Below are 12,694 nucleotides of genomic sequence, written 5' to 3'. Positions count from 1 at the left end.
ATTTATTTTTTAAAGATTTATTTTTGCAAGGTCAGTAAAATTACAACCAACATGGAGAGTTAACAAGCGTATTAATAATTTGACACCATATGATACCACCAGCCTAGTATCATAATAACTCAGCGCAGAGGTATCATATTGCATACATTGAAAATGACCTAGGTTTTTTAAGTAAAAAGAGAGGGGAAAGAGAGGCAAAAAAGAGAGATAAAAGAAAACAAGAGAGATGAAGAGACAATTTCCATATCAGAATAGGAAGAGGGGGGAAGAGAAGAGAAAAAAAGGAGAGAGGAGAAAGGGCGGATTAATATTAATCTAGAGTCAGGAGAAGGGAGAGCGAGCCTGAAAGAACGAGAGCCATGGGTCCCAAATATTGGTAAAAGATTTAGATGATTTGTTAAGAATACTAGTCATGCTCTATTAATAATACTTTAAAGGGATGGGGGGGAGTCTGCTGTCACCAGTCTGCTGCGATTTGGCAGGTGGCTGCAGAGAGCATATGTCTGGCCAGTTTGTTCTAATGTCGAGTTACTGAGGGTGCCCCCGGAGGTAGGAGGAAAAATTTTGGTTCCAGAGGCACGTCTACCTGGAGTACAGATTGATTCAGGTGTTTAATTTTGGCCTGGAAATGTGCAATTTTGGGACAGGTCCACCATATGGGGAGGAAGGTACCTATATGGGAGCACCCTCACCAACAGCTGTCAGAAGAGTCAGGGAGTATCCTGTGGAGCTGGGAGGGTACTTAGTACCATCGGTACAACACCTTGTAAGCATTCTCTTTTATTTTGACACAGATTGAGCTGGAGGCAGTATTCTCATGGATCTCTGACCATTCTTCATTCAGTAGGGTTTCACCAAGGCCACGCCCTCAGGCCAGTTCGTGAGGGTCTCTGAAATGACTGGAGTAGGTGGAGCGCTGCATAGTGTAGCGTGGAAATGAGACCTTTTGTAGAGAAATGACGGAGACAGAGATTTTCAAATGTAGTAAGAGGAAAAGAGGAAGAACAAGTTTTAGCCGTGCGGTGAAATTGAAGGAGCTGTAGGTATTGATAGAAGAATTAGGAGGGAATGTGTAGTCAAGATTGAATATCGGAGAATGGAGGAAATGTGCAGTGGACTTGAGGTCATTTAAATATCGAACTCTGCCAAGACCTATGGAGAGTTAAATATTGGTATCAGTGGAGAAGGTTAGTGGTCATATTTTTTTGAAGATGAATCCCAGAATTCCAGTGTGAAATGACCGAGCCCATTTGAGCCAGAGGAGAATAGATGGAGAGAGCATTTCCACACCTTCAGCCTCAATGTCGACCCAGACTGTAGAGGATTCCAAGCTACATCAAAGAACACTTTGGGGAAACATAAAAGTCCATGACTTCTGTCTTGCCTGTGTTAATCTTATATCTGGAAAAGTGATTGTAAAGTTCTTACTCACCCAAGAGAGGAGGAATGGAGGTAGTCGGATTAGCAATAATCAAAAGGACAATGTCTGCATAAAGGGCTATTTTGCGAGTAGAGACACCCAACGGTATGCCCGCAATCTTCTAATTAGCCCAGATCCTGGCAGCAATGGGCTCTATTATAAGGGCAAAAATGAGAGGGGAGAGGGGACAGCCCTGTCATGTGGCACTGGAAATGGCACAGGAAGTCAAGGTCCGTCGATTTGCAGAGATTGTGGCCGATGGGGAGCTGCACAGGGGTGAAATGCCAGTCATAAATTTACCAGAGAACCCCATCGCTCCCAACACCCCATCCATAAAAGACCAGGAAATGTGGTTCAACATCTTTTCAGCGTCCAGCGACATGTTTAGAGAGGGGAGCTTACCGCTTTGAATTTTGTGAATCAAATCAGTTACTCTCATAGTGTTGTCAGGGACTTGACACCCCAGAATAAAACCCACCTGGTCAGGATGGATGAGGGAAGGGAGGAGGGAGTTCAGTCTGGAATCCAAGATTTTCGAATAAATTTTCAAATCCATGTTAAGTTGTGATATGGGCCTAAAGCAAAGGGACAATGGAGGGGCCCTTCCCCGGCTTTGGAATAATGATAATATTAGCTCTAGTAGTGGCAGTGTCAAAAGTGGCCTCCTCCAAAAATTTGTTAAGAATATTGTTTGGTGAGGACCCAGGTCCACAACACATTTTTATAGTATTATGGAGTGAAGCCATCAGGGCCTGAAGCTGAAGAGGCTTTAAAGGATTAGAGGCCACCAGGATCTCAGTCAGGGTAATGTCCGAGTTCAGGGAGGATTAATGCAACAGGGTAATCGTGAGAAGAGGGGTGGCAGCTAGGTACTCGTCTAGTGTAGGTAGCGGTGGATTCCTTAAGGTGGAAGTGAAGAAAGATTGTAAAGAGAGGAGTAAAATACTGGAATACATGGACAATCGCTGTCGGGTCATGTGACGGTGTCCGTTTGTGAGTGGTAAATGTGATCAACATGACCCAGGGCCATTTTCTTGCAGAGCTTTCTAGCTAAGACAGAGTCAGTTTTAGCAGCTTTATCGTAGTACCTCTACTGGAGTTTTTGCATGGTGATAGCAGCCCTACAGTAAAGGATGGTGTTAACTTGGCTTTACAATGAACCAATTCTGCTCATTTCTATTAATTGTCAATTGTCAATTCTGTACCAATTCTACAATGAACAACATCTGCTCTTTCTCTCCTACTGGCTCCCAGGTGCATCGTGCATTTACGTGGGGTGTTGAGACCATTGATATTAATCAAGAAGATTATTAAGGCCATGACGCTGGGAGGAAGCTGATTCTTGACAGAATGATTAGTTGTGGAGTAAGAAGAGGTGAACAATTAGTCCACCATTGAGAGAGAAATAAAGGGAAAAAAATAAGAGAAGGAGGAGAGTCACGTGAGAAAGGAGGGAAAGGGAGAGAAGCAAATTGACCAACTGGGTGTGAACCCTGCATGAAATGAACCCAGTAGGGGTTCAGTAACATAGTGAAAATCGAATACAAGTAGAAGTTAATAATATCATAGGGTATAGGGAGTGGTCCTGTGTCTGAGAGAAAAGGTGACCAGGCCTGGAGACCCATGAGTGAATCTTATAGTAAAATTGTGACAATGTTAACTAATAAATAAATAATGTGCATAAGTATCCTGTAGGTTTTGGATCATGGAAGGTATAAGGTCCTGAGACACCTGGATATCCATGTTCCGGGAAGGAGAGAACAGATTGATCTCTAGTGGCAGACAGAATGCGGTCCCTAGTGCAGAGATAAGCAAACAATAATGTCTTGTGGAAGTAGTTAGTTGACAGGTCAAGCCCGCAGGGTCCTATGGTCATGATCCATAAGACAGTCTGTGTAAGAAAGGCCCGGGCGGGGGTATAGAAAAAGGCCTTTAAGAAAAGCCGGTCCGCCAGGGAGACATTTTCAGCAACATTGTGGATGCGGATATTGTGGTGGGACCGGTTCTCAGAGTCCTCCTGCATCTCCTTCAGGGCCTCAACTTCATTCTGAAAGGCAGCCGAGTTCTTTGTCCATCGCAGTTTGATAGCGGCAAAGGACATCTGTTTTTGTCTCCAATCATCATCTTCATCATCAACATTTATTTATATAGCTCCAGCAAATTCTGTAGCGCTTTACAATTGGGAACAAACATTAATAAAACAATACTAGGTAATACATACATACAGAGAGGTAAGAGAACCCTGCTCGTAAGCTTACAATCTATGGGACAATGAGACTTTGAAACACAAGGGCAGGTGCTGCATTATATTGCACACTGGATCAGCTAAAAAGCAAAGGTAAAAGTACTGAGTTGTCTGTGTGTGTAGCAATGTTGGTCAGAGCGTTGTTGTCTTGTGTTAGCTATGTAGAGGGTGTTAATAGGGTAGGAAGATTAAGATGGTGGTTGAGGAATATTATAAGCTTGTCTGAAGAGGTGGGATTTCAGAGAACACTTGAAGGTTTGAAGACTAGAGGAAAATCTTACTGTGCGAGGGAGGGAATTCCACAAAGTTGGTGCAGCGCGAAAAAAGTCCTGTAACCGAGAATGGGAGGATGTGATGAGAGTGGAAGAGAGAAACAGATCTTGTGCTGAACGGAGTTTTCAAGTTGGGAGATATTTTGAGACAAGCGAAGAAAAGTTTGAAGACTAGAGGAAAGTCTTATTGTGCCAGGGAGGAAATTCCACAAAGTGGGTGCAGCCCGAAAAAAGTCCTGGAAGAGAGACGTAGATCTTGTACAGAACAGTGATGTCAAGTTGGGAGATATTTTTAGACAAGTGAGGAAATGTATGTTGGTGCAATTTTGTTGACAGCCTTGTATGTTATTAAAAGAATTTTATATTGGATTCGTTGAAATACAGACAACCAATGTAGAGACTGACAGAGAGGCTCAGCAGAGGAAGAACAGTTTGCTAGGAAAATCAATATAGCCGCTGAGTGCAAAATAGATTGTAGGGGTTCAAGTCTGACTTTGGGAAGACCAGTAAGGAGGGAATTACAATAGTCGATGTGGGAGATGATGAATGCATGAATTAAGGTTTTTTCTATGTCTTGTGTGAGATATGTGCGTATTCTGGAAATGTTCTTTAGATGTATGTAACATGATTTAGATATAGAGTTGATGTGGGGAATAAATGATAGTTGTGAGTCAACAATAACACCTAGGCAGCGAGCTTGTGGGGTGGGATTTATGGTCATGTTATCAAAAGAAATAGAAATGTCAGGCAGGAAGCTTCTGTTTTTGGGTGGGAATATTATTAATTCAGTTTTTGAAAGATTGAGTTTGAGTTGGCGAGAAGACATCCAAGATGAAATAGCAGAAAGAAAGTTAGTAACGCGAGACAACACAGATGGTGAAAGATCAGGAGAGAATAGATAGATTTGTGTATGATCCGCATAGCGATAATAATGAAATCCAAAGCAGTTTATTAGTTTTCCAAGAGAAATGATGTAGATACAGAATAGCAGAGGACCTAGGACTGAGCCTTGTGGTACAACTGATAAAGGAAACGGCGCAGAGGTGGATCCAGTGATATTAACACTGAAAGAGCGATTAGATAGGTAGGATGAGAACCAGGATTGGACAGTGCATTCAAGACTTAGGGATTGTAGTGTTTGTATGAGAAGAGGGTGGTCAACAGTGTCAAATGCAGCAGAGAGATCCAGGAGAATTAGAAGAGAGTAATGGTTATTACTTTTTGCTGTGACCAAATCATTGACAACTTTGGTCAGCGCAGTCTCTGTGGAGTGTTGAGAGCGAAAGCCAGACTGAAGAGGATCCAATAGGTTGTTTGCTGTAAGAAAGTGTGTGAGGTGGGTGTAGGCAATTCTCTGGAAAAGCTTGGAGGGGCATGGAAGCTGAGAGATAGGGCGGTAATTTTCAAGAGAGCTAGGGTCAGAATTTTGCTTTTTTAAAATGGGAATAATCACTGCATGCTTGAATAGTGATGGAAAAATACCAGTAGAATGAGATAGATTACAGATTTTAGTTAGAGGGGGAATGAGCACAGGAGACAGGGACCTACCAATTTGTGAGGGAACAGGATGAAGAGGACAGGAGGTAGAGTAGGAAGATGAGAAGAGAGTAGAAACTTCCTCTTCATTTGTAGGATCAAATGAAGAGAGTGTCAGAGGGTGCTAATTCCCTGATGTATGGGACCTAGGCACATGATATTAGCCATCTATAGAGGCTGCCTGGGAGGCCAAGAGACACCGATGGCACAGGATTTAAGGGTTACTGTAGGAGAGCTAGGAGTAACACCAGTATGGCAGTAAGGCCATTCCCTGAACATGTAATTCTTATCAGGGGACAAGAAGATCTGGCTATTGAAGTGGCCAACAAAGGAATGCTTAAACTTGATGAGTTGAGGAAGGTTTTCTGTCCAACTTACTGAATATCAAGTATGGTCCTACATTATTTTCCCCATCCTATCAAGTTTCTTGGTACCATATAACTATAAATGCTCACTTAATCTTACATAGTATTTGTAACATGTTCATATGGTATTTTTTTCCTTCAGGCATGGGGCAGTGGCTGCTCTGCTGGAGGTCATATAGTGTTTACAGCTAGAGCAGGGTGTCTGATAAGCATGCAATCACAGAACATTTAGGTTCATATCTGAATATATGAGTGATAAGAATGAGTCTATACTTACTGTTCACCTGCTCGGATTATACTATGGCAGTGGATTGGATGGAGAGAGTGTTTAGTCCAGGATGGATCTACATTTCATTATCCATAAGAGAGCACCCACTGAGAGGTGTGAATACATGGCTCAGCTGTTTGTTTGATGTATTTGATGTCATATTTTTTATTTGATATCATATCTACCCTTCTGTTATTCTGCATCGCCCTGGGGTGACTTAGTCAATCTATCTGCTAATTCCCCTAAGAAGGGCCAATCAGTGATCAGGAGCGGTTCCAACATGTTATGTCTACAAAGGAATCTGAGGATAGTTACAGGGCTGGAGATGAAGATACGTAACAGGACCCAGGAGTGAAACACCACTCAACACAACATCAGAGGTCTCTGAAAGGAATTATCTTATTTATATATTACCTGACGGGTCCTGTACTAGGAGTTGTGCTATGCCCATTTATCTTTGCTTTGTCACTTTTCAGGACTTAGCTAGTGGCACAATCTTTTCTATTTGTGTCATATAATGTCATAGAATGGGATATTGTATGTGGTGTATTTTAGTTTGAATTTTTTCTCAATAAATCTTAGTGAATGATGTTTATACCTAAACTATACAATAATATCATTTAGTTGTATAAGTGATCAATAGTTCTCTCTCACCCAGTCTGTGCTCCTTCAAATGGGCACTTAAACTCACCTGTTCCTCAAAGCCTACCAACCATCCACTTAACCCTTACCTTGTTGCTCCTTCGCTAACCTCCTTCTCTCGTTCTCCCCTCTCTCCGCCAGCCCCGCCTTTCTCTCCCTTACTTTTATGGCTCCTCTTGTGCCTGTTTGTCCACCCTCCTTTAGGATGTGAGCTCGTATGAGCAAGGCCCCTCTCCCCTCCTGTCTCCATACCTGCTCTTCTGCTCCATCTTCGTCCATATGTCTGCCCGGAGTTCTGAAGTATTGGTGCTTTGTGTTTATTGCTCTGTACTATGTCACCCATGTATGGTCTCCTGTTTGTATTATGTACGGTGCTGCGGAAACCTTGTGGCGCCTAACAAATAAATGATAATAATAATAGTAATAATAATAATAATAGTTATAGGTTCTTTACAGTTTGATGGATAAATGTCCCACATAGATTTTACTATATTACTTTATTGTCTTTTTATTGCCATTAATTGTAAAAACTTCAGTGTCAGTTATTATACTGTTCTCAGCCAGTTTCACACTGATCGTCAGATGTAGGAATTCCAAAGATTTGTATTTCACAGAAGTGGAGATATTCCTGTCTTCCACGTATAATAACGATCACGTAGCGGCCCACCATGTCATGGCACTGGAAGGTTTCATAAGTTCTTGTTGGTAAAGATGTAATCTGCGCACACCTGCATAGGACATGGAAGATGAGTTCACATTGTAAATGATTAGTTTCATTGTACGGTCTTTCATGGAGCACAGTTCTATGGGAAGTTACCGCTGAAGGTGACAATTGTGTTCTCTAAACTAAAATACTAAATCATCTATATACAAAAACACTGATGGTGACTAACAACATGAATTATGTCACAGTGCTTAGAAATCACTCACAGATTACATAATATATCAGATTTAGACCCTTCTCTATTATGTTATTCAAATTTCAATAAATTCAGCGATAAACATCAAAGAAAATCAAGTTATTAATATATTTCCATATGTTACAATTGGATCCAATCTTATGGCAAATCATTAAATAATCTATACAAACATCTAAAGAGCAGATTAGCTCCAAGCATGAAACAAAGTGATTCCTGAATGTCTTCATTACAAGGTTGTCACTGTTTCCTTAAAGGTGACTCAAAGTACAAGATTTATATATAATATAATATGACTTATATGTAAAGATGATATAATGTGTATCTATTACAGTATATCATGTCTGTGGATACCAATATATTAGCAAAACTAAACATCTATAGTTACAACTTTAATTGGAATTAAATTTAAAACATTATATACATTTTTTTTTATTTTTTTTTAAAAACACAACCTCTTACATAAGTGTAATGTTGTAAGTGAATATTATTGGATCTTATCTACCAACAATTCTCTCCTGATAAATTGCTTTATTAGTGGTAATTTACAGATATAACATTTGTGACGTCTGTGTGTATAATTGTGTCATCACCTTGGATTGTCATTTCCATTATTTTCCAGTGAGCTCCCGATAAGAATTTCTGCTCCATTCAGTCGTTCTCCACAGCAGTCCCCTCTGTTTGTGATTGTTATATGGTGAATCTTGTGGGGTCTCAGTAAATCCACCCTCCACCAGGGAGAGAAATCATTATGTGTGTGACAACATGATCCTTGAGTATATGTGGAATCCTGGTTTCCATCGATTGCATTCGCAGCCAGGCCCAAACATCCCGCACTTTTTTCAAAATATACAGATGACTGTGTCGCACGGCCTCCAAGGGCAATATTTCTTACTGCTGTGAAATGATACGAAGGGAGAAAAACACATTGAACTTTGGTATTTGACAGTGAATTTTATCAATCAATTATAAATCAGTATCACGAACGCGGAGTCTGTCCCAGATACAGCACTCTAAACAGCTGGCCGTGACTGGTGTTACCTTAATTAACAATGAATACACCTGTTCTGCCACCACAAAGGATTTATTATGGTATCCGTACATTCACCAGAACCACTTATTAATGTTTAACACTTAAACCACATACACCTGTAGCATGAGCCTCTCTGGGCTTCGCACAATGAGCATATCTGGGATGAGATGGTTTTACAGTTACCCCTGACCTCTTCCGTTAGATCAGGGTTACTGTGGATGGTTCCCTCCTTGCCCATCATACTGGCCAGAATTGCAAGGTAGCAGCCAGAGCGTTGGTATTGGATGCTGGGTCCAAACCGCAGAACAGCCGGATAACGGATTAGATTTTCCTTATTTGTAGGTCACAAGAATTGTCACAGGTAACTATGCGCCAAAGCAGGATCTTGAAGCGGTGATGTTTTATTAGCTCAAGCTGTCCTAATAAGGACAATGATTAGATGACTGCAACACTATTTCCAGGACTTCATCTCCCTCTCCTCACAGCCACAGGTAGTGAGCGCTTACTTCAGCCCCTTCAACATCATAAATGCTTTTAATTGGTTAAACAAAGGAGTTGCTATTCTTTAATAGGGATTAGGAATCATTGACCAGTTCAGATCACCATTGTTCTCCCCTGAACTTTAACAGTGAGGCACCAGCTCAGCTGGGAGAACTGCATGTGGAGAGAATCTTCTTCCCTGCCCATCTCCAACCCACTAACACCTCCCAGGCAATCGCATTGGACCTCTTAAAGAGGCCTGCAAGGAAGACTTCAGAGTGTTCTGGGATTTCTTGAGCTTGATGTAGAGTATTGTCTCTTTCTAGCTCCATCATGATTTGCATCTGATCCTGCAACTGACTTGCAACTTCTCTTCACATTCTGCTGCCATGAATTTCTACTCCATCTGCGATTGATCATGGGTCTGTTTGCCTGTTGAGCCTGCTGAAGAAGAGACTGGGGTTGAGATCCCTATAACGTTGATAGAGAGCATTGACTGAGCACCTGGGACCATTTGGATAGAGAGAGAAGAGAGGTATCTACAGCTTGGTCAGGGAAATAGTATCTCACCGTGTGGCTGGGAGCAGAGGAGCGTATTTACAGCCGGACAGGGGGAAACATATTCGCCACCTGGCCAGAAGAAGCATATTTACTGTTTGGTCTGGGGGAAGTGTGCATTTAGCTTGGTCAGGAGATCTAGCTCCACAGTTTGGCCAGGAGGAGTATATTTACAGCCTGTTTTTAAAGAGCATATTTATCTCTGACAAGAGCTTTTTTGCAGCTTAGCCACAAGAACAGAAATTCCGTCATGGCCAGGAAAGTGTTGCTACAGTTGGTCAGGTGACAATTTGTTTTAGCTTTATTGAGACTCTGCATCTTCTATTCAAGAGATGGGAACTACAACTGAGCCAGACCCAGGGTATCCTCTGTGTGCTGTTGTACCACCGTTAGATAATCTTAGGATCAGCATCAGGATCATTTTCAAAGCTACAACTTGGCCTGGGAACTGTGTAACCTACTCTGGTTAAGTAATTTCAATTTATCTGTATAGCAGTTGCCATATTATTGACATTGGGCAGCTTTGGGGGTTCCTGTGAGGTCTGGTGTTATTCTGGGTGTTGGTTTATTTTTAATATATCTATTGTTTTACATTTGTGTTCTGGCTTTTTGTAATAAAGACTTTGTTGTATCTTCCATTGCCTGTGTGATCTAAGAACCTCTACATACCAGGGGCACCTAGTGGTCTTAAGCCCTAACTGTTATGGACTGGAATAATATCAGGCCTAGTGGGCGGTTCCCACGATGGCCTGTGCACGTGACTAGCTGATTCAGGACCATACAATGTTTAGAAAATAAGAACACAAGACGGTGGGTCTGCTTAATAAGTACTTCAATGAATATGAGCATAAGTACATATCAACACATGGAAACAATGCAGCAAAGTTCTGTACACAGTAGAGATGGTGAGATGGCAGCTCAGAATCTCACAATGATGAGCATCTGCACACTTGGCATAATAAACAAAGTCTTGTAAATTGATTCATAGAGATACTTGCAAACAGAGTCCCAAAGATGGTGCTACCAGCACTTGGTTGATAAAGCAGGTTCACTCACAGGAAATCCAACAGGAGAGTACAGGAATGCACAGGAGTCCATGGAGACAGGCTAGCAAACAAGTTGCACTGACAGTGAGCAGGTGTCAGTGCTGAGTTTAAATAGAGCAGGTTAGAATGGCACGCCCTGAAGTGAGTCATGTGATCCACAGGAGAACAGAGCAGACAGAAAAAGTAACAAACCTGGACTGGATTGTTACAGTACCCCCCTCCTAAGGGTGGACTCCGGACACCTACGATAATTTGTTAGGGAATCTTTTCCGAAAGTGTTTGAGCAAGCGAGGGGCATGAATGTCAGAAGCTTTAACTCAGGAACGTTCCTCAGGCCCATAGCCTTTCCAATCGACTAGAAATTGCAGTGAACCTCTGGATCTACGAGAGTCCAATAGTTGTTTGATCTCATATTCAGTTTGATCTTGAGAAGTAGCCGGAGGCGGAGAAGCTGTGACACTTGAAAATTGATTTTGTACCACCGGTTTTAGCAGAGAGACGTGAAACACATTGGGAATCCGTAGTGAGGATGGAAGTTCTAATCTGAAAGCTGCTGGATTGATCATCTCGGAGATTCGGTAGGGACCGATAAATTTGGGTGCTAGTTTCATACTAGGTACTTTTAAATGGATATTTTTAGTGGATAACCAGACCTTATCCCCTGGAAGAAGTGGAGGAGCAGGACACCTTTTCTTATCGTAAAATCTTTTAGCCCAAGCAGCAGAATTCTCCAGATTACTTTTGGTTTGTGTCCAAATGAGAGAAAACTTGCGTAGCAGGGAATCTACTGCAGGAACTGAGGAGATAGGAGTTTGAGAAAAGGTAGGTGGTCTGGGATGACATCCATACAGGACGAAAAAGGGTGAATTACAAACAGCTTCGTAGAAATGATTGTTATGGGCGAACTCGGCCCACGGGAGGAGTTCCAGCCAATCCGCTTGGTGAGCAGACACATACATTCGTAGGAATTTTTCGAGCTCTTGGTTTGTCTGTTCGGTCAGGCCATTAGATTGAGGATGGTATGCCGAGGAAAAGTCCAATTTAATGCCTGAGAACAAAAGGATCTCCAGAACCTTGCAATGAATTGTGAACCACGGTCTGACACGATATGGAGTGGACAGCCGTGGAGGCGAAATATTTCTTTGATGAAAAGTTCTGCCAACACTGCGGAAGAAGGGAGTCCTTTGAGAGGAATGAAATGAGCTGCTCTTGAAAAACGGTCTGTCACCACCCAGATAACCGTATGAGCTTTGGAGGGAGGCAGATCGGTAATAAAGTCCATAGATATTTGAGACCAGGGTATTTCAGAAACAGGTAGAGGAATAAGAGGACCGAAGGGTCTATGTCGAGGAACCTTATGTTGTGCACATTTAGAGCAGGCAGAGACGAATGATTTCGCATCTTTCAAGAGGGATGGCTACCAATAGTACCGGGTTAGGAGTTCTCCAGTCTTCTTGACTCCAGCATGACCCGAGAAACGAGATAAATGGGCCCAGCGTAGCAACTTGAGACGTAGATGTGGTAATATGAAGGTTCTGCCTGGAGGGCAAGTAGATTTATGCACAGGAGTAAGGGCCAAGACACAACTAGGGTTGAAGATGGAATGAATGTCCTCGGGAGAATCCTGGTCTTCGGAATGAAAGGACCTAGAAAGAGCATCTGCTTTTTTATTTTTTGATCCCGGACGGAAGGTAAGACTAATATCAAATCTTGAAAAGAACAAGGCCCATCTGGCTTGACGAGGATTCAGACAACGGGCTGATCGGAGATAAATGAGGTTCTTATGGTCGGTATATATCGTAATAGGAAACAATGCCCCTTCCAACAGATGTCGCCATTCAGACAGGGCTAATTTAATAGCCAATAATTCTTGATCTCCTATTCCATAGTTCTTTTCTGCTGGGAGAAATTT

At 42.0% G+C, this 12,694-nt stretch overlaps 1 protein-coding gene across 1 annotated transcript in view; it reads right to left on the bottom strand.

The window, feature by feature from the left end:
- Nucleotides 1-7,226: 7,226 nt before the first annotated feature.
- Nucleotides 7,227-12,694, bottom strand: part of LOC142143299 (uncharacterized) — an 86,013-nt gene continuing 80,545 nt past the window's right edge. The window contains exons 8-9 of the mRNA XM_075201024.1: nucleotides 8,259-8,562; nucleotides 7,227-7,476 (exon numbers count right to left, since the gene is read on the bottom strand). Of these exons, the coding sequence (XP_075057125.1) occupies nucleotides 7,305-7,476; nucleotides 8,259-8,562 (476 nt within the window). The 3' untranslated portion in view covers nucleotides 7,227-7,304. The remainder of the gene's footprint in view (nucleotides 7,477-8,258; nucleotides 8,563-12,694) is intronic.

This window comes from Mixophyes fleayi, chromosome 3, assembly GCF_038048845.1.
Source record: "Mixophyes fleayi isolate aMixFle1 chromosome 3, aMixFle1.hap1, whole genome shotgun sequence".
Classification (NCBI taxonomy): domain Eukaryota; kingdom Metazoa; phylum Chordata; class Amphibia; order Anura; family Limnodynastidae; genus Mixophyes; species Mixophyes fleayi.
This window is presented reverse-complemented; position numbering and strand designations above follow the sequence as displayed.